Source organism: Gossypium raimondii, chromosome 10 (genome assembly GCF_025698545.1).
Source record: "Gossypium raimondii isolate GPD5lz chromosome 10, ASM2569854v1, whole genome shotgun sequence".
Lineage (NCBI taxonomy): Eukaryota > Viridiplantae > Streptophyta > Magnoliopsida > Malvales > Malvaceae > Gossypium > Gossypium raimondii.
The window spans coordinates 5,845,767-5,869,351 of NC_068574.1; the positions used below are offsets into that span (position 1 = coordinate 5,845,767).

A 23,585-nucleotide genomic window follows, 5' to 3' on the forward strand; every position below is an offset into this window, starting at 1 on the left:
GCACTGTGCGTTCGCATCGTACCACTTGGGATATGGAAGTTGCAGGGGTTTTAAATGGTGAGGGGCAACCACATGTGCATTGAATAGATTCTGATATAGCTCCCTATACGACATTGGGATTGGCGTAAATTGAAGCTTCTCTGTGTTTTGTCTTGTGTCAGATCTTTGTTTTAATGATCCCTGCTGATTAACAGCCACTTTTCCCGACTGATTCACTGTAACTGTCTTCGAATATGAACTCGTGTTGTTAACCTCGTTCTCCTTCTTCTTCGAAGCTGACCTTCTGCTACCTTCCCCAACTTCTATTTTCCCGCTTCTGATAGCATTTTCTATCATTTCCCCATTCATAATTATGTCAGAAAATCTTTTGGAAGCACTCCCTAACAGATGCATAATAAATGGGGCCTTCAATGTATTAACAAAAAGCATCGTCATTTCTCTCTCTAAAAGAGATGGCTGAACTTGGACAGCAACCTTCCTCCATCTTTGTGCGTATTGCCTGAAACTTTCACCAGGCTTCTGCTCCATGTTCTGCAGAGTAATTCTACCAGGTACCATGTCAGTCACATGGTTGTACTGTTTTAAAAATGCCTGTGCTAAATCTCTCCATGAATTAATCTGGGTACGACTTAGTTGATTGTACCATTTGGATGCTGCCCCTGCGAGGCTATCCTGGAAGTAATGTATCAGCAACTAGTCATTATTAACATATCCAGTCATCCTCCTACAGAACATAGTAATATGGGCTTCGGGGCTACTAGTCCCATTGTATTTCTCGAACTCTGGCATTTTAAACTTGTGAGGAAGTACCAGACTTGGAACCAAGCTCAATTCTCTAGCATCAATTCCATGGTAACTCTCAGTACCTTCTATCACTCTAAGTTTTTCCTCTAGCCATTTATACTTTTCCTCGAGTTGTTTTGGCAATTCATCATTCATTTTCTCGATTGTCTCATCGAAGTCTGGGATAACAGGATTAGCAAGATTGTCTCTAGCTTGGAAGTTTATCGGTGTTTCAGTACCGTCATGAGGCTTGATAGTAACAGAGGATTTGCGCGGATATATCCCCGCTTGTTGAGAAGTAAGTCCTGAGGAATAAACAGGTCCCTCGTTGTCTCCTTCTTCATTATTGAGCACCAAACCCTTTCCTTTGTCAACTCCTCCAGCCAATAACTGAGTCAACTTAGCCATCATACTCCATTGAGATTCTATTATTTTTTCCATCATCTTTTGTTGGATCTTCTCTAATTGCTCATTCATTTGCTCTTGCATTTCTTTCTGGAACTGTTCTAGCCTTTGGTCCATATCTCTAGTTTTCGATCGAGTACCGTAGTGGTGCTGAGTAGCTTGATTGGTTTCCAGATTAACTGAGGAATGACTTAAATTAATTAGAATCTTTTAATGTTTTTAAATGCATATGAAGTAATGCAATGCATGAATGCAAAAAGACGTCAATTTTGATTCAATTCCATATAAGAAAACCTTACTAGAAAGTAAATTTCTTTACATAAAGTGAATTACAAGTAAGACTTTGCCCTAGTACCCAGAACTCTAATCTTCCTAAGTAACAAAGCTAATTCTTGCCCCCGATCCGATTCTAATTCATACTTCACACTCAGCGTGTCAGCCTATACTGCTAAAGTCTGCATATGATCAGCTACTTCTCGAATCTGGACCACAGCTTCCTCCTTAAAATGATCTCTGCTTCTAACTTGACTCTGAAAGTGGTGAAGCTGTTCATTATTTCGACTTTCATTTGCCTTCAAGTGATTGATCTGAATCTCACAATTTTGCAGCACCGTTTCTAGCTCTTCGGTTCTTCCCTTCATTTCGTCAATCTTGCTCAAGCTTACTTTCAACTCTATCGTAGAATTTCGGTTTCGATACTGACGAAGAGACCTTTCCAACATAATCACCTTTTCCTTTAACTCGCCCTTTTCCTTCTGGCTTTCTGACAAACTCTTTTCTAAGGCCTCATTTCACCTTTGCATCTCTTGAAATCTCTGCTCCCATCTATCAGCCTTGTCCTTTTCTTCTTGGATTTCTGCTCACCACTATTCTGACGTCTTTCCTAGCCCAGCAGTTCTTATTGACAAACGCAACTTTTTATAATCTGTCTTTAGACTGCCCAGTTCCTCATCAGCCTTGTTTTTCTCTTTCTTCAATCTCTCATTGTCAAGCTTCTGAACGTCTATGTCCAATCTCAAGTTTGTTTTTTCCGTCTCCATTTGCTCTATCCTTTTCTCCAAATCCACGTTCTTCCTCTCAAAATCTTGTCTTACCATTTCCAATTCCGAAGGGATGACTTGCAAATGCTCTTCTATTGACTGGCCGTCCCCATGATTTATCTTGGGTGTATTATCATTAATCCTCCTAGCCCACCATCCATAATACTCAGGAGTCGTCATTGGCCCTACAGCTAACCTCTTCATTCGGCGAGTCTGTTTCCACGCCTTGGACATTTCTTGAATCTTCTTTCTATAACCATTCTCTTTATATGAAAATTCACAATCAGCTATCCCTTGAGTCGCAGGTATAAACTGTCTCGACCTATATTGCCTTAGCACCAACAATGGGGCATATCTGACAGTACCCCAAATGCCCAATAAAGGTACCCAATTGAAATCTCCACACCTATATAGGATCTCATCTGGTAGTAACCAAGGAGCTCTCCACTCAACATCTTCCTCTTGAAGATTTTGAAGAATAGCCATCCACTTTTCCTCAGAAATGCCATCTCTCCTCGGTGTAGCAACTATCTCCTTTAGTGGTGAATAATTTTCAGAGAAAACTCGATACGAAACTTTATCCACATTCCAAAAGTGACTGTGAAACCATGCAAGTAGAAGCTGCGTGCATCCAATAAATCTACCATCACCGGTCTTTCGACATGCACTCAATAACCTGAAGGTTTCCGCCAAAATTGCCGGAATTGATGTAACCCTTTTATCAAGTCGATCAAATAAATCGGTGACTGCTTCGTCCACATGCCCCAAGGCCTTAGGGAAGACAACCAAGCCGTATATACTTAAGGCAAAAATATCTAACCTCTTTCTTATGTTTGGGTGTGTGAGAATGTCATCCTTCAAGCTCCTCCAAGGAATGCACTTGCTGTCCCCCTTTTGCTTAACTCGTGCAGCGACCCACTGCTCACTCATCCCTGTTATACCTATCAATTTCTTTGAAAAAGTTGGCACATTCACCGCTCTCGAGTAGACCCTATCCACTTGGAACTTTGAACATCGGAGTAAAGCCACGTACTCCTCTATCGTAGGTACCAAATCAACATTCCCCAACGTGAAGCAACTGTAAGCAGGATTCCAAAACTGGGCGAGGGCTCGAAACAAATGTTTGTCCACCTTCACATCAAGCAAATAAGGCAAATCCCCATAATTGTCGTAAAATAACTGCCTAACCTCATTATTCCACTGATCTCAAATTTCTTTCAGCTCCTGCAAATTGTTTTGAGTCACACTGATGCGAGTAAAATCCCATAATTTCGATACATACCCATTGGCCAGACTGTCACCCTTTTCTTGTTGCATTGTTTCAGACCAAGTTCGGACAGCTGCATTGTCCTCCACTTTATCAAGAAACCATTTTTCCATGTTAAGCTTTCTATCTAGCAACCAAATCTGAACTGACGCCTTGTAACACCTCTAACCCGTATCCTTCTCCAGAATAGGGTTATAGAGCATTACCGGAGTTTACAAATTAATTTTCAGACATTTCATTTCATCAAGCATTCATATTTATAACCAATCAAAATCAGAACATTTATAAGTTAACATTAACCAATTTAACTATACAAGTCATTATAACTAAAATCAAATCATCCAAAATTACTGATAGAACTAATAGATAATGTGATATATCTCCCACAAGCTTTCAACCCAATCGAGCTTCCGATAATCATTTCAAAACATCTAATAATTATACATATTACTAATAATAATAATTCAATTTCAACAATAAAACACACACATATATATAATGTTCATTACCAAATAGCATTCAGTTCAATTAAAATTATACAAAATATAGTTCATACGAACTTATCAAGCTAAATTGCGTAAATACCAAAATTCGGACATTTTAGAAAATTTCTATTTTCTCTAATTTCCACCCAATCTTGATCTAAATTAATATTTCATTCAATTAAGTAATTTAAATAATAAAACAATTCATTTCATGCAATTTGGTCACTTTTTGACATTTTTACAAATTTACCCTTAAAGTTTCACATTTGTTCAATTTAGTCCCTGTACCTAAAACATGTAAATTGGCCATTTTAATGAAAATTCATGCTATTTGAGTAATCATATATTTTCCTCCTCCTCCTCTCCATTCCACATCCTTAATATATATAACATGCTTATATGTAGTATAATCTATAATTTCACATTTATTTATATTCATTCAAAGCTGTCCACTTGAGTCACAGTCACTAAATTATTTATATCTTAAGCTAAAGAACTCCAAATTGAGATCCATAAATTTTATATGAAACTAGACTCACATATCTTCTTACCATAAAATTTTCAGAATTTTTGGTTTAGCAAATAAGTACAGTTTGTTCTCTAAAATAATCCCTGTTCTGCTGTCTGACAGTTCCGACCCTTCTTCACTAAAATTTAATTATCTCTTCATACAGAATTCAAATGATGTTACCGTTTGTTTGTATTGAAAATATACTATTTAAGGATTTAAACATATAAATTTAAGACTCTAATTATTTTTCTCCAATTTTTGATGATTTTCCAAAGTCAGAACAGGGGAACACGAAATTATTCTGACCTCATCTCACAAAACCTATTATATCTCATAATTTACAATTACATTGCTTACACCGTTTCTTCTATGAGAAACTAGACTTAATAAGCTTTAATTTAATATTTTTTCATCCTCTAATTCAATTTATACGATTTTTGGTAGATTTTCAAAGTCAGACTACTGCTGCTGTTTCAAAACTATTTTAGTGTAAAATGTTGATTACTAAGTCTATAACACTCTTATTTTCCTTCTCTACACTATTTCTCAACACTTTCTCTTATTTTCTCTTCACTAACATATCAAGAACATATAACCTTATATAATAAAACCCTACATTAATATCAATCTCATACTTTTTCAATAATATCAAACTCAAAAATATATTGAAATCATGATGTTCTTACCTTGCTTAATTGACTTCAATCTTTAACTTGATTTTCTCTCTCCTCCAGCCCCTATTTCTTGAATCTAACTTGATATTCTAGCTCCCCATAGTCTCCTTGTCAATTTTATCTCTTGGTGGCTATGGAAATTCCTTTGATTTCTAAGTGAAAATGGTGGATTTTTTTGTGAAAGGACCAAATTGTAAAGAAAACAAAGCTTTCTTTCTTCCCCTCTTCTTCTCACGTTAATGCATGCAAAAATGGGGGGAATGGCTGGCTTTTCATCCTTCTTTCCACACATATATATACTAAATAAATTAATAATCATAAAATAATATCATTTAAAAAAAATCAAATTAAAATATTAATAAACTAATATTTATTTATTTATTTATTTATTTATTAATCTAAAATATCTCCAACATCATCATTATCTTCTAGATTTCTCTCTCTTCTAATTGACCATTTTGCCCCTAATGATCTTTTAAAATTCCATCCTTGAGTCACCACTTAATTTGGTAAAATTGTGATTTAGTCCCTCAAACTTCTTCACCTTTTTCAATTTGGTCCCAATCCATCCATTTTTCTTAGTTTCTAGATTATTCCACCCTTAAAATATTTACACCATTGGTCCTTCAACTTTTTCATATTTAGACTTTAACCCCTTAACTTTTGAGTATTTACTCTTGGATAACAAAACTTTTCTCACTTTTGCGATTTAATCATTTCTTGAATTAATATGTTATAATATACTTCCCAATATTGCCATAACTCAAAATTACCCCTTTTTAGCACTTTATTTTCTTATTTTACTATATCAGAGATATTATCTTACTTTCCTTACTGTAGAAATTTTCAGGGTATTACACGCCTTTTATGATGAAATGAAATGACATGTCATGCAATCAAAATAAAACACAAAAGGTCAGTAACATATATAAACATAGAAAACAATCAAGAAATAATAAAACACCTATTAGGATATCTACCAAAATTTAGTGCGGTTCTACCTAAGGTAAGCTCCTAAGGCTCATTATATGCGGTTCAGTTCTAAAGTAAAGGTACCCGAACCAGCAGATTCCTTAATCCTCACCCATTATAGGCTCATATAGATCAAGTTCGGTTCAGGGGGACACATTTTCCTTATGACTATACGGAGACGAAACTCTCACGAAGGCATAAGTACCGATGTATCCCGAAAGCGATCCACTATCCTATACGGAGGTGAAAACCTCATGAAGGCATAGCTTCTCACTCCCACTTAAAAAGGTAAAATTGTTCAACTCATGAAATGTATAATGCAAACAATATTTAAACAAGAAGATAATGAATGCAAAAGGATGTCATGAGTTTTAAAAAAAATATTTTCTCGACCATAAGACAAAAATTAATTAACTTTGTGGCTCGACTCTCTTATTTTTTTAAAAAAAAGTCCCCAGCGGAGTCGTCAAGCTGTCGAAACCTTTTTTTTTTGAAAAACAAAAATTTTTGTTTTTAGGTTGTCGACTTTAAAAAAAAAATTAGGAGTCGCCACCAATCTTTTATTAAGGTGTGATTGGGTCACCTAAAAATGACTTTGGTCTATAAATTTTAGAAAAACGGGTCCGGGAGTCGGTTACGTATGAGGAAGGATTAGCACCCTCATTACGCCCAAAAATTGGTACCTAGTTAATTGATTAATGTCTTAATGTCGAAAATTTTAAAAAAAAATGTAATCTTTAAGAAACTTAAACGTTGTGTATTAAGACCTTTCTCTATTTAGAGAAGCAAAAATGCCACACCCAATATGTTAGGGCACAACATTCTAATTTCCTCCAAAATGAATTGGGCCAAAATACAAGTGCGTTAAAACTTCAAAAGAACATCCACTTATCCAAGATTTAAGAAATCACACTCAATACGTTAGGGCACGATTCTTTTAAAATCCCAAACTCGGAATATTTCCTTTATTATTTAGAAAAAATCTTCATTTTGAGAAACCAATGCGTCACATCCAATACGTTAGGACACAACGTGTTGAATTCCCAATAATGAGTTCTTATTTATTTTTGATTAAAGAGGAATGCTCGATTGTTAGATTTAACGAAGAAAATCGAACCCAATACGTTAGGGCTCAATTTCCTTGAAAACCTAAATACAAGCATTCTCTCAATTTTGAAAAGTTTGAAAATCAAGTAAAAAATGATGTAATGCTACATTAAATATACAATACAATAATAAATAGAAATAATGGATACAAATAAAACAAACAATGTCATGTAAAGCATCACATAAACGAGCAACATAATATAAATGATAATATAAATGAAAGCACAACTTAATAAACAAATAATAATAATAATAAAACAGCACCTAATGTATTAATTGAAATTTAAAGACATTCACTTAACTTACATATGAAATTTTGGGTTAAAATTTTATAAACAAAATATAACATATTTGCAAACATAAGAAAAAAAAGTATGTAAAAAAACATGTATTCGCATATTTTTAAAAAATATTTATATATATATATATAAATATAAAACAATGGTCAAAAATACTAATATATATATACATATATATATATATATATATATATATATACGAGAATAGGCATGCATGTATAAATTATAAAAATAATCACATAAAAAAATAATTACATTATGTTAAAACAAAATATGCTTATGTATTATATATATTAAAACAAATTAATATATAAAAAATATATAAAAACTAAATTTAAAAAAATAAAGAAAATAAAAAAAGGGTTAATTTGAATTGTAAAAAAAAATCTTTAGGCAAATCTGTAAATAGATGGAGACTGAGGGACCAAATTGAACGCGCATATTACGTAGAGGGACCAGAAAAGAAAATTTCCTATTTCCCTAAACGGCGTCGTTCCATCAGGATTGAATTGGAATTTAAAATAAATAAAAGGCCTAATTTTTAAAGAAATATAAACTTAATTGCAAAAATGTTAAAAGGCGGAGGGGCTAAAAGCGAAATTTTCCCCTCCGCATAAAAACACGCGGATCCTGGGTTCGGGTCGGGTTGACGCGCGGATCCTCCCCTCAAAACGGCGTCGTTTTCAATTAGCTATTTAAGCCAAAATAAAACCAAAAAATTTTATTTCAAAACATTTTAAAAAAAAACAAAAAAAACCTTTAAAAATTCTCTCAACCTGTCTGTCCTCCAGCCACGGGCCGATCATCGGACAGTCAACGGCCACCACGCCGGCCGCCGATCTCCGGCGCCGGCACCACCGTCTGCGGTGGCCAGGAAAAGGAAAAAAAATCTTCTTTAGCCTTCTCAACCTCCTTTACCCAAATCTGGGCTTAAATCTCGTGAAATATTAACGAAAGAACCCCTAAAAGCACTAAAACCTTTCGACTTCCGGTCGTCTTTCATCGGAGACGACAACCTCCATCATTCACGGCGTTCTGGGCTTCGAAACACAGGTTGTGTCTTCCCTTTTCCCTATTTACTTTATTCGTATGTATATAATGGTAAAAAAAACAATAGAAAATAAATAAATAAAAATTACAAATAACAACCTTTTGATTCGATTTTGTTCTCTATATTGCGAAAGTAATAGCTTTTTATTTCTGGTTTCGAAAATCCGGCCCTTGTTACAGTGTATTCAGGGCTATTTTATAGCCATAATAAAAATGAAAATGAGGAAATAAATCTGTCATATTGATTTGATTTGATCTTGATTCCTTGATTTTTCTTTCCTTCTTTGTGTTTGCAGGCGATTGCATGGAGATTCGGCCTTTGGCGATGGTTGCGGCGCTATTGAAACCCTAGGGTTTCTGTCTGTAATTTGGGCCACCGTAGATTGGGCCCTTATTTGTTTTATTAATTGGGCCATACGGGTCTACTTGTAAATGGACTGTTTCTTTTGGGGCCCTTTTTTTACCCGGGCAAAATCTGTTATTACACTCCTATTAAAGTAGAAGTTAAAGTAGCTTATATAATATACTAATAAAGTCCAATATACTATGGAGATAATAAAGATTAATCTTCAAAATAGATACGATCCAATCTAATAAAGGATCTTATTATTTAATAATTTGATCCAATTTTCAAGACATATTGCTTCAAATAGATCGATGTTCAAAAATAAGATATCACCTATGAAGCATGGACACAAACACGCAATACGTGTACAACACGATACGGACACAGCAATAAAAAATAGATTTAATATTTTTATGTATATCCTTATGTTAAAATACTTAATGTAAATGAAAATATTGATTGGAATGTGAAAAATGGAAACGTCAAAGACAACAAAGCAAGTACATAGCTCGAAAGCTTCTCAAATAAGCTAATTTTTTTTAGTTTTTATTTTACTATTTTTATCGACTATTTAATGTTTTAACTTTTAAATCTTTCTAACCTTTACATAGGCTCATAATAAAACTTAGCATTCGATTAATTGGAAACCTTAAACTTCACATTTCTTCTTTACATCATTTTCTTCCCTCCGCTAATTCTTCATCTGCTACATTTGAAAGCCAAAATTTCAGCTGTCATCCGTCAGCTTTTCCCATGTTTGTCACATGTCCGTTTTTAGAAACTTGTGTCCAACCTTTTCTTTTACGTATTTTGACGTATTCCGTACGTATTTCGATGTGTTCGATGAATGTCCATGTCAGACACGCGTATAACACCGATACGAAAAAGAATGAGCTGTGTCCATGCTTCCTAACATATCACATGTTCAAAATATGGGCAACAATTATAGCTCAATATTTTTGTTTCAAAAGATTGCCAAAAGCAATCAGCACTCCGTGAGGTACTGCTCACGTAACTACTCAAATAAGTAATTATAATATACACAAGGGACTTAACAAGTTGGAATAAGTAATTATAATACAACATTTGCTAAACTAGTCGAAGTAAATGGAAAAAAGAAAGAAATTAAGAGTCGTGATAGGGATTAGTTAGTCCCATTCGCCTGCATCAATGAACTTATCATGAGACAAAGGGATGAGTTAACTAAATTGTAGCAAAAACACAAATTTGCTGCCAAAAATTACAAGGATATAGACAAAAAATGAATCAATTAACTGACAAGAAGCTGGCAAAGAAAGCAAAATATTTATATCTATACGTCAATAAAATTAAAAACAAATCCTTATAAAATAAGCCATCTCTGAAGATTCTTCTATGATTGATTGAAATTGTATACATAAAAATTAAGAAACTAATTTTCTATCAAAACTGTTTCCAGAAATTATAATAACCTTAAATTATTTTAATTTTGTCATTACATGACAAAGGACTACATGGCCTACATTAACTGCAATATTGATATCTTACTTCTATTTTCAAAAGCAAATTGCTGTCATGATTTGCAAAATGACAATTAATTACTATAAGTAAATACAGAGATCTAAAGTATTATGAGTGGCCAAGAAACCATATGAATATGCATATATCATTTGTGTAAAGATAAACACAATAAAAATTATTAAACATGCCAAAATATTAAACGAAGTTAAATGTGTTGTGTTGAGTGTCATGTTGGTGTTATATTTTCATATCATATCCAAGATTTCAAGATCTAACAACAGGACAAGGGTGATAAATAGGTGAGCTGAAAGGGTTCTGCAAGTCACTTTGGGTTTCACTGCTCATTCAACGAAATACTGGTCTGGTGTAGCTAGAAAGAGTTCAAACAATGATCGAAGAAATCTTTTCAATAATGACCTCCTTGGGGTACTCACTTGGTAATGTCTCATTTTATTTCAAACTGCATGCATGCTAGTTAATTGTCTTTGTAAGTCTATTGAATTTTCGTTTCTTTTTCTGCTTCATTGACACTACCAGATGTTTGGATATTGCACGGTTTGCACCATGAACACTGAACCATCAATGGTGATAAAACACTGGTGCATGTTGTTCTTGTTTATGCATACATGTCTTGCTGGGAATATTTTCAATACAAGATGATATATTAGAAGCTTCATATCCAAACCTTAATGGATCAATATTGTCGCGTTGAGTTTGCATATTTGTCATTCTTATATATATTATATATCTTGCTGCTTCTGATGTTCTACCATCTGATGTATATGCAGACAAAGTCTCCTGGATTTGTGGGGGAGAACTTGATCTTGGTTCCTCTTGCATTCAAAGAATCATCTTAGATGTCACAAACGTGTTATTCCTTTATCTTTTTACTTTCTTTTGCTGCTTTCAGTCAATAAATCTCACATGGGGGAGAGCAATAGGGAGGACTTGATCTCTATACTTGTTTCAATATGTTCTGCTTTTATCAGCTTAGTCTATTTCGGCACTGCTTTATGGGATATTATAACCAGAGATGAGGGATTGAATGATTTGGAGTGGTTGGTTTACCTTGTTAGAGGAGTAATTTGGATGTCTGTGTCAGTTTCCTTACTTGTTCAAACATCGAAATCGATCAAAATTGTCATCTCTGTCTGGCGGAAGTCCTTCTCTTTACTGGTTTCAGCTATTAACATTAAGCTTCTGTTTCAAACTCATAATCTTCCATTTTTTGACTTAATTCAATGGCCAGTAAACATCATGCTCCTCGTTTTTGGATTTAGAAACTCAATTAGTTCTTCAGATACTAAATGTAGTGAAGATCATCAGGTTCTATATGAACCTCTATTTGCTTCTAAGGCAAAGAAAGCTCAAGTAGGCATAGGGAGAGCTAGCTTCTTGAGCAAACTAACTTTTTCTTGGATTAATACCTTGTTTTCTTTAGGCCATTCAAAGCTATTAACTCTTGAAGATATCCCTTCTTTAGTTGATGAAGATGAAGCTAGCTTGGCCTATGAAAGATTTGCTCAAGCATGGGAATCCCTCGTGAGAGGGAACAGCTTGAGCAACTCAAAAAACTTGGTTCTTCGGGCCTTAGCAAAAGTGTATTTCAAAGAAAACGTATTGATAGGTATCTTTGCTTTCCTAAGGATAGTTTCTGTAGTATCTTTGCTATGCTTTTGTAGACTATTCAAACCATAGTGAGGAGAATAGGTATGAAGGTCTCACCATATTGGGATGTCTAGTCATTTGCAAAGTAGTTGAATCGTTGTCTCAGAGGTGTCGGTTCTTTAGTTCTAGGAGGTCCGGAATGAGGATGCGATCGGCTTTGATGGCTGCAGTTTATCGGAAACAGTTGTACTTTCGTGCATTGGAAGGAGAAGGCATTCAACTGGAGAGATTTTGAATTATATTGCAGTAGATGCCTACAGACTAGGGGAGTTTCCTTGGTGGCTTCATTCAGCATGGAGTCTTGTACTGCAACTTTTTATGTCCATTGGAATACTTTTCTATGTTGTCGGACTCGGTGCTCTTCCCGGTTTAGTCCCTTTGCTCATTTGTGGAGTCCTCAATGTGCCATTTGCAAATGTACTGCAAAAGTGCCAATCTCAATTCATGGTTGCTCAAGATGAGAGACTAAGACTCACATCAGAGGTCCTAAACAATATGAAAATCATAAAGTTGCAGTCTTGGGAAGAGAAATTCAAGAACATGATTGAAACCCGACGTGAAAATGAATTCAAGTGGCTGGAAAAAGAACAGATAAGCAAAGCTTATGGTATTGTTCTATTTTGGATCAGCCCCACCATCATTTCTTCAGTTATCTTCCTGGGGTGTGCCTATTTGGGGAGTGCAGCGTTGAATGCTAGCACCATTTTCACAGTTCTTGCAACACTGAGAAGCATGGGGGAACCGATCACAATGATACCGGGAGCTCTTTCAGTTATGATGCAAGTCAAAGTCTCTACTGAAAGGATCAATGCATTCCTGCTTGGTGATGAACTGAATAGTGAAGAACCATTAATTTCAATGCAGAGTTCTGATAAAAGTGTTGTAATACAGGCAGGCAACTTTAGTTGGGACACTGAATTAACAGTTGCAACTCTTAGAGATGTCAACCTGGAAATGAAAAAGGGACAGAAAATCGCAGTTTGTGGACCAGTAGGAGCTGGGAAATCATCAATCTTGCATGTGATGCTTGGAGAAATACCGAAAATTTCAGGAACTGTGAGGTATTCAAAGCTAGTAATTTTTATTTAGTATCAAACACTGGTTTTGCTGCTATATCACTGATGTTTCTCTCTTAATTCTTGCAAACAGGTGTATGTATCTGGATCCATAGCGTATGTTTCTCAAACATCTTGGATCCAGAGTGGGACTATTCGAGACAACATACTCTATGGAAAGCCAATGGATGAGGAAAGATACAAAAGGGCTATTAAGTCATGTGCAGTAGATAAGGACATTGATAACTTTGCTCATGGTGATCTCACGGAAATAGGTCAGAGAGGGATCAACACGAGCTGTCTACAATGACGCCGATATCTATCTTCTTGATGATCCTTTCAGTGCCGTAGATGCTCAAACAGCTGCGGTTCTATTCAATGTAAGACAAACACCTCAGTACTCAAACATTGAAAACAAAAAGTTAGCTGTTTATTAAGTTGAATTTATGTTCTATAATTGCAGGACTGTGTAATGGCTGCACTAAGAAACAAAACTGTCATCCTTGTACCTCATCAAGTGGAGTTTCTCTCTGAAATTGATACAATTCTAGTAAAAGTCTGTTAAGTTAAAACCATTTTTACACTTTTATTTCAGGAGAATGATTTGGTTATTACTCAGGTCATGGATGGTGGCAGTATTACTCAAATAGGAAGCTATACAGAACTATTGATGTCGGGGACGGCATGTCAGGAGCTTGTCAATGCTCACAGAGATGCAATGACAGTACTGGATCCTTTGAGTAATGAAAACAAAGGAAAACAAGAAGACACAGACACCCTTCAGGCTGAGGAGTACAATAAGTGTTACTCTACTCAACAGAAAAGTGAGGGGGAGATTTCTGCTTTGGGACTACCAGGAGTGCAGCTCACTGAAGAAGAAAAAAAAGGGACTGGTGATTTCGGATGGAGACCTTTCCTTGATTATATTGTAGTGTCCAAAGGATATCTTTTTCTATCTTTAGCCATACTATCTCAGTTTGGTTTCGTGATTTTCCAGGCTGCAGCTACTTATTGGCTAGCAATTGCCATTCAAATTCCTGAAATAAGTAGTGGCTTGCTAATAGGAGTTTATACAGGAATTTCAACACTTAGTGCTGTTTTTGTGCATCTTAGGTCTATTTATTCTGCTCATTTGGGATTAAAGGCTTCTAAGGCCTTCTTCTATGGTTTCATCAATTCCATTTTTAAAGCTCCCATGCTTTTCTTTGACTCTACACCTGTTGGGAGGATCTTGACCCGAGTAAGACGATCCAATGTTCCTTATACTAAGCACATTTGAAACACTTCGTTTTACCTATCAGCTTTATGTTACATAACAGGTTTCTTATTATCCTCTGTACATTGCTCTTTCAGGCTTCATCAGATTTAAGTATTCTGGATTTTGATCTGCCTCTGTCCATTGGATTTGTAGCAGCTGGTAGTATTGAACTTGTAGCGGCTATTGGAGTCATCGCCTTTGTCACTTGGGAAGTTCTCATTGTAGCCATTCTTGTAATGATAGCAGTAACATACATTCAGGTGTGTCCTTTGCTTCTCATCTGTTCCTTTTATTGATTTTTCAACTTTTGCTGATCACAAAATATTCTCTTTTTTTGCTTAAACAAAAAGGGGTACTATCTAGCTTCTGTTGGAACATTGGCATTAAACAAAAGCAAAACAGCAAACAAAAGCAATGAAATCAAAAGCAAAACAGAAAGGAGGAACAGCAGCCAAGAATGTAACTGAAGAACCACACTAATTTTAATTCAAAATTTGAAATATATGAGAGTTACAATGTTAATTTGACAGTTACCTAATGGCTTAACTGCCCCCACTAATACAAGACTAATGCTTACTTAAATTACACACAAAATAAGCTGACATATCAGCCATTACATCATAAACTAATCCTAGGGTGAGTTTGGATGGACGATTGGGTGAGGTGCGGTGCGGTGCGGTGCGTTTAGCTTACTTTTTGTCTCACGCTTCAGTATCGTTATAGTATCTAATCTCACCGCCACCACTGTTTTTACACTAACCGCAGGTAAACGCACCGCCCATCCAAACTCACCCCTACTAACTTTGTTGAACATGTTACAAGTAAACTAACAAAGTTACATGTGAACAAAATAAACAAAATAACTTGTTGCATCCAGTTCAGCTCCAATGCTGCCCTTCAAACTGTTTTGCTGTTGCTGGTCTTGCTGTGAGTTGGCTGCTGGTCCCATGTTGCATTGCAGGCCGAAGTTTAACATATTAGACGAAGCAACGGCTTCGATTAACTCTGCGACGGATGCTATTTTGCAGCGAATTATCAGACAAGAGTTCTCAGAATGCACAGTGATAACAGTGGCTCATACAGTTCCAACTGTAATAGACAGTGACATGGTCATGGTCCTTTCCTATGGTATGCTTTTAGCTTTCTCCAGGCAAATATTACAGTTTATTGGTGGAAATCATGTTATTGCTTTGATTTGCAGGGAAGTTGATAGAGTATGATAAGCCTGCAAGACTAATGGGAATAGAGTCCGGTTTTTCCAAGCTTGTAGCTGAGTACTGGTCAAGTTGCAGAAAGGGTTCTTCCCAAGCTTTTAGTAGCTATCAATGATGTTATAGTGAGATTTCAATAAACTACAGCATGCTTTTGGAACATCAATTCAATAAATGGTGCATTATTATAATTATTTCAGTTTTTTTTTTATGTATTAGTATCTTAGAGGCAAATATTTCATTTAACCTGTGATACTCGCATGAAATGCTTTTTTATAGAATAAAATTGAATCAAAACAGACAATTTTTCACGGATACTGTAGTGAAATTGACCTTACAGAAAAAGCTTGCAGATCATGCAACCAAGACACCAGCTTTTAATAATGAAGTTCACAAATGTTGAAAGCGACAATAAGATCTAAACATATAATATTGCTGCTTTTTAAGATCCAAATTTTATTTTCTAAAAGCATGTGAGATGTTGGACTAGAGTTTCCTCATACTTTCCTTGTTTGGTATGAAAACATTATGATGAATTAATGACCATTTTCCACCCATTTCGGCTTTTGAGTTACAAACCATATTTCCACATCATGTTGAGAGTTTCATAGTGTAAAGAAAGATAATATACTATTATTATACTTTAGAAATTAATTCTAGAAATTAATTCAAGTTAAATATGATTCTCGTACATTTTGAAACTAATACAATTATACAAATGTTATTTCAATAAAAGAATAGCAAGACCAAGGGCATCAGCTATGTTTTATTTTTAACCTCAGCAAGTTTTGTATTCTAATGAGGAACATAAAGGGTTTGGGAAAAGGCTTGATGGGAAGAGCCTGGCATTGTCTGTACTTTGCAATCTGAATATAGCTGAGCAGCATTGTTGCCATTAGTGTTGCTTTTGTCAATGGTAATCTTGGTGATGAAGTGGAGTAAAGCATGCTCAAACTCCTCCCCATTGCTCCATTCGCAAACTTCAGCTTTTATTAGGCTCCTGTTTTTGCAAACCAAGTCCCAAACTGGGAAATCTTTCCTTGGCAACATATAGTCTCCATCTCCAAGCTTCAAACTGGGGCAGAAATCACCCAGTCCATCCCCCATGTAGATGATTGTTTTCTTCTCCTCCATGGCGGATAAAGATGCTTGGATCCTTTCAATCACGATACCCTATTCAAAAGGAATCATAACATAGTCAATTAGATAACATGAAAGATGACAAAGCTCCACGTACCTAACAGCTAATCATGCTTTGTATCTGATTACACGTACATTTTCCCACAAGTTATGTGATTTGTCATAATTCTTATTAAAATACTATAAAAATGTGGGTGGGTGACAATCTATTTAAATGATGCATTTGCTTATGTCCAAAAACATGTTGGGAGCTTTTAAAATTATTAAAGAAAACGATTAGAGGGTATGGGTACCTTGCACATGTTTGGAGGGCACGGATGAGGACATCCATGGGGATGTTCAGTGAAATCATGGTAAGGGAAAATCCTTAACCTGCCTTCTTCATCAACAAAGCTTGGGTTTGTATTAATTTCTGAAAAGCATTCTTTCAAACCATGATGCTTTAAGATTGTGTCGATGAAAAACACATTCGCGTCGCTAACAATCTTCAAATCACATCTGCAAAATAATGCCATTGCACACCAAAACTTTTAAGTATTTTTCTAACGAAAAAACCAATAAAAAGAATTAAATAAAACCAAGTGAGAAATATTACATACCCTAAAGCATAAGCAGATTTAATGGCTTGGATGATTCGGGAATGAATTGGAGTTCTTTTCAAAACAGCTACAATGTCTTCGATTTTGGTTCCTTGTGAATGAAGTTCTTTCATCATTCGATCCTGAAATATATATTTTGTAAAAAGAAATACTAAACCCAAATTCAGAAAGAAAAAAAAACCTAAACAAAAGAAAAAAAAGAGATTACCATAAGAGAGTTCCAAGGCATAGTAGGTAAGAGCTGGTTGAACAACTCGGTAGCACCCAACTCATCCACCACCCAGTTATCGCTATCACAATCGATAATCGTTTTATCGAAATCCATAACCACAACGACGTCTGAAGCAGCCATTTTAGAAGGTGAATCGAAAGAAAAAGCTATCAGAGAGACGACGAAACACGGTAGAAAAAATATAGTGGGAAAGAGAAGGAAGGTAATTAGACTGAGGTTTACGCTATTCTTTTTCAGGGTGATGGGGCTTAGAACGAAGAGGGTGTTTATAGGGAATGATGGGCTTCTGAGAACAAGTATAATTTTACTAGAAAATCCTTTTCCTAATTATATAAGGAGTAGATTATAAATTAAACTCGTTTTCCTAATTATATAAGGAGTGGATTATAAATTATATTAGTTTTTAGTTTTTACGTCTCTGTTAAATAAAAATATTTTATATTTTTAAAAGATTTTAAATATTGATATCAATACCATAAGTTTTAAAATTTTAGAATCTTTAGAGTTAAGAGTTTTATAAACATTTTTACTTAACTTTAATCTATATTTTATAATTTTATTTTCAAATTTTTAATATTTTAAAATGTTAGTATTTTGGAACTCTCAAAATAAAATTAGTAATTATAATTGTTTGATTTGAATAAATAATTGTGTTAAGAGAACTTGGATTATTGGAATTTTATGAATTAAAAATAATTATAAAAGAAAAATAATGATATTAAAATAAATAATTTAGTGAAAATATTCTATATGGATATTGTTAGACTTGTAAAATTTTATAAATATTTTTAATAAAATACTTTTTAAAATCTATATTAAAATTAAGTAAAATGTTCTTTTTGAAGTTTAAAATTTATTTTGTTGTGAGATCATGTGTATTAAAAATAAAATAATGAGTACTTTTGAAAATTTATTCTGGTGGATTTGAAATATGAAATTGAGCAACTTAAATCTTTCTTTAAATTCTTTTAAATTTTCAATTTATTTATTATTTTTGTTGGGGATTGACACATATGAACAACGAGATAGTAAAAGTAAAAGAAGAAAGAATACAAGTACTTATATGGAAAACCCTCATTAAGGGATAAAAAACTACAGGTAAAGGAGACTTCGACTTTTCACTAAACAATAAATGAAGTGTACAACGATGGAGAGTATCTAAAACCCAAGTACAAATAGCAAATCCTGAAAGAAACCCAGATATCCAAAATACAAAAGCTCTCTAAAAAACTCTCCCCAAAAACTATTGTAACACCCCGAACCCGGCCTAGACGTTATGGTCGAATCTGCCGTGTCACATTGAAGTGTCTTTCGAAAACTAGACTTATTGGTAATAATTTCGTTTCTAAGTTTAAAAACCTCTTTGTTATTATTTAACGAATCAACTAATCAAAACGTTTGTCTTGTTATCTGCTATTGTTATAATAAGTTGATCTAAAATCGCGGAAGCTTTTGAAAACTCTAATATTTAAATTTCGTGTCTTTGAAAACAATAATTATTTTGAAAATTCATCTCCTCCTAAACTAGCAGTTTAAAATAAGTAAGCAAAAGCCCAATTAAAAATTTAAACAAACATAAATGGCCTTATTACATAAACAAAACCTAACACAAACTTTAAATTTAAATAAAAGCAAGTGTAGAACAGCTACGACTGTGTAGCCACCTCCGAGTCCCTCGCAGTGCCAAATCGTCTATGGCTGAAGATTATCTGTACAGTTAAAAAGAAAGGGTGAGTTTACGAAAACTCAGTGTAATCCCTATCACCAATCAAGATACAACATGCGATAAATGCGTGCTTGAGCCTATTCAAGAATGAAGACAAAGACAATAATGCAACTCATCCCAATCCAACCAACACACCTCTCCGTACCACCAACACACCACATGGGGATAAAATCGACCCACCCAGCCAACACACCAATATCGCAGCAAAACTGCCAGTAATAGTATCGCAGCAAAGCTGCAGTAGTAGTATACTTCCTCCATAACAGTATCCCAAACCCATGCAGTATGTCATGTCATAAATCATACGTGTATGCAGAATGTCATACTCAGTAACAGTCATATACAAATCATGAACACATCAGTCAACCTACCTCTAGGGGTATAATGGTCATTTCCATTTATTAGGGGTAAAATAGTCATTTTACTCTTTAGGGGTATTTTGGTTATTTTACCTATTTTGGGATCTCAGTGCAGATATCGACCTTTCGAAAGGTCCGCAATCGCCTCGAGCGACTCAGGTAACTTAAATGGTCATAACAGTGTAAATGGGTCCAAAGCACATGATTCGGCCCTAAGTTGGCCCACACGCTCGTGCGGCACGTTCAACCCAGATTTTGCCACAACTATGGGATCTACATAGCCCAATCCAGTATTTTCCACAAATCATGGATTTCATCTGTGTGGGGCCCACAAGCTCATTGAGTCCACACGGCCCATTTTGGCCCAACGTGGCCCATTACGGCCTAAGCCCATGAAAATGCCCATAAAGGTGTTTACAGTCTATCACCCATGATTTGCAAGTTTGGCTTACCACATAAACGATCGCACGCCTGTGTGGTTTCAAACGTCGTATTTTCAGCTTTTCGACTTTTACCGTATTACAGTTACAGTGGGGTGTTTACACACTTGATTGTGAAAACGCACTGAGATCCACGAGCACCAAAGCCTACATTCATACAAAGCTTTCCATTAGTCACTGAACAATAGGGTTAATCTCCCCCTTTTACACCCTTAACCAAAACTAAAATTAACACTTGCCTCGATTGTCAAATGTGGCTCAACCCACTTATACCACTGACAAAGGTTGACTACAATCTCTTTGACGGATATTTGAATTACAAACAAATTTTATTAAACAAGATTGTTTATTCATATGGTTTAAATCCACATATGATAACTTACGGAACCACAGAAAGCACTCGACCTACTCTTTAGAATGTTAGCCTACATACTTTTTTTTGATCGAGTGATGAGAGAAAGGTTTCAACGACTTTAATATCACTTGATACTCCTTCACTCCTCAAGGAATTCGAATCGTCAAAGAATAGTTGTCAAGCCGAAAACAAAATTGAAGAGATAAAAAGGGAGAGAAAAGCAATATTCGACAAACAGTTGACCAAAAAGGGGTGGAAGAAGAAGAGCAAATCAGAAGAAAGATGCAACACAAAACTACTCAACACTATTCTGTCAAGTTTTGGGAAAGTAGAGGAGAGAAAAGAAACAACAAAGATAATAGGGGAAGAGCAAAGAGGATTCAGTGGAGAAGAGAACCAAAGAGCTATTCGGCCAAAATAAAAAGGGAATTAAATGGAAGAGCAGAAAAAGAAAAAGAACAAACCCAAGAGGTACTCGGAGTCTTAGCAAAAATTCGGCACCAAAAGTAAAAAAAGTGAAAAGAATGCTGACTAAAACCGAAACATTCAGAGAGAAAACAACCTAAAAACCCCAAAATCAGTTACCTTAGTGCCTAGTGACCAAATTTGACACAAACACTACTCATCACCTCAACTTCCACGATTTTCTCCTAAAATCACTCTACCACATCACAGTGTATTCTCTCTATGATTCACTCCCCCATTCAAATTCCACAGCATTTCAGTCAAACTCCACCACCTCACAGCACAGGTGATAAAAATAAACACTCCATAGTGCAGCACCAGATTCGAACCTCAGACCTCAAAAATACTTTACACGCCACCTACCACTGGACTAATAGGCTCTTTGTGTGTCATAAAACAAGCACTATTATTAATAAAGCCTGTATGCTAGTGTCCGGATTCATTTAAGAGCAAAACTAAAAAATTCTGCAAAAGCCAAAACTTGAACTCAAGCTTCTCAAACACTCCCATACACACCCTAATCACTTAGCCATTAAGCCAAACAAGCAATTTGTGCCATATCATGTAAAAATTAAAGACTTAAATTTTTGGGGCGTTACAACTCTACTTCCCTTAACGAAATTCCAGCCTCGAAATTTACCTGGTCAGAATAGCTGAAGGTATTGTTGACGCATCATCTCCTCAAACTCCCACGTGGCTTCTTCTGAACTGTGATTACTCCAAAGTACTTTGACTAGATGAATAGATTTCTTCCTCAGTACCTTAACCCTACGGTACAATATCTGCACTAGCTCCTCCTCGAAGGTCAGATCTGGCCTAACATCGATCTTCTCAACGGGTACTATATGTGTGGGATCAGTGCGATAACGCCTAAGTATGGAGATATGGAACACATCGTGAATCCGGTCTAATTCTGAAAGTAACTCAAGTTGATATGCGACTGGTCCCACACGTTTTAGTATACGGTAAGGCCCGATGAACCTAGGGCTAAGCTTACCCTTTTGCCCAAACCTCAATAACTCTTTTATGGGGAGACCTTGAAAAATACGAAGTCCCCCACAGAATACTCAATCTCTCAGTGTTTAAGATCCGCGTAAGACTTCTGCCTATTAGATGCTTCCTTCAACCAGTCTCGAATCAGTTTTACCTTCTCTTCAGTATCAAAAACTAACTCTGGCCCCAGAACTCGCCGCTTGCCCAACTCAGTCTAACAGGTAGGAGTACGACACCTACGACCATATAACGTCTCGTACAGCGCCATTTGAATACTGGACTAGTAGCTATTATTATACACGAACTCTGCTAACGGTAAATAGTCTTCCCAGCTACCTCGGAAATCTATTACACAACTTCTTAACATGTCTTCCAGCATCTGAATCACCTTCTCTGACTGACCATCTGTCTGAGGATGGAACACAGTACTGAAGTATAGCCTAGTACCTAAAGCCTCGTGTAATTTCTTCTAGAACCGAGATGTGAATCAGGGGTTTCTGTCAAATATGATGGAAATCGGTACCCCATGCAGTCTCCCAATCTCTGCCACATACAACACTGTCAGCTTTTGCAATGAGTAATTAGAACGGACTGGTATAAAATGGGCAGATTTAGCCAATCGGTCTACAATAACCCATACCGAATCCTTCTTAGTAGGCGTTAAGGGTAGCCCACTCACAAAATCCATGGTTACCCTCTCCCACTTCCAAAGTCGAATCTTAACTGGCTGCAATAACACTGAAGGCGGCTGATGCTCAGCCTTAACTTGCTGGCACGTCAAACACTTACTCACAAAATTAGTAACTTTGCGTTTTAGTCTTGGCCACCAGTACAGCTTACGAAGATCTCAATATAACTTGTTTCTGCCAGGATGCATAGCTTATAGACTACTATGCGTGTCCTGCAATATAGACTGCCTCAGATCAGAATCCCTCGATACACAGACTCTTCCACGGAAACACAGTACTCATTCACTATTCAGCCAAAAATCTAAAGTTTCCCCATGCTCAACCTGTCAGAAACGAGGAACCAGTGACTCATCCAACAATTGTTTACCCTTAATCTATTTAGTCCACGTCGGTCTAACTTGCAGCTCAGCCAACAAGCTATCATCATCAAACAAGCTGAGACAAGCAAACATTGCTCTCAAATCAGATACAGCCCTGCGGCTTAGTGCGTTAGATACCACATTAGCCTTACCAGGGTGGTACTCAATTGAGCAATCATAATCCTTAAGCAGCTCTATCCATCTTCGCTACCTAAGATTCAGCTCCTTCTGAGTGATGAGGTACTTAAGGCTCTTGTGATCTGTGTAGATAGTACACTTTTCACCGTATAAATAGTACCTCTAAATTTTCAGTGCAAATACCACCGCGGCTAACTCCAAGTCACGAGTAGGGTAATTTACCTCGTGAGACTTAAGTTGACGAGACGTATAAGCAACCACCTTACCCTTCTACATCAGCACACAAACCAAACCAACGTGTGATGCATCACTATAGACAATTAATTCCTTCTCAGACTCTGGCTGTATCAAGACAGAGGCCTCGGTTAGAACTTTCTTCAATTTCTCAAAACTTTCTTACTGCTTATCAATCCAGTTAAACGGTACCCCTTTACGCAAAGAACTTAGTCGATGTGCAAA

The 23,585-nt window shown here is 35.9% G+C and overlaps 1 protein-coding gene, 1 long non-coding RNA gene and 1 pseudogene across 2 annotated transcripts; 2 read left to right on the forward strand and 1 right to left on the reverse strand.

Moving 5' to 3' along the window:
* The first annotated feature begins 8,272 nt into the window (after positions 1-8,272).
* Positions 8,273-9,096, forward strand: LOC105775035 (uncharacterized). Its single transcript, XR_001127642.2, has 2 exons — positions 8,273-8,596; positions 8,890-9,096. It is a non-coding gene; the product is annotated as an uncharacterized LOC105775035 (long non-coding RNA).
* Positions 9,097-10,681: 1,585 nt separating this feature from the next.
* LOC105777739 (ABC transporter C family member 8-like) lies at positions 10,682-15,842 on the forward strand (annotated as a pseudogene).
* A 412-nt stretch (positions 15,843-16,254) lies between these two features.
* On the reverse strand, positions 16,255-17,885 carry LOC105777740 (inorganic pyrophosphatase 2). Its single transcript, XM_012601139.2, has 4 exons — positions 17,579-17,885; positions 17,371-17,492; positions 17,065-17,269; positions 16,255-16,804 (listed from the first exon to the last, which is right to left on the reverse strand). Exons 1-4 carry the CDS (start codon positions 17,720-17,722, stop codon positions 16,427-16,429), a joined length of 849 nt encoding a protein of 282 aa, XP_012456593.1. The 5' UTR covers positions 17,723-17,885; the 3' UTR covers positions 16,255-16,426.
* Positions 17,886-23,585: the final 5,700 nt, after the last annotated feature.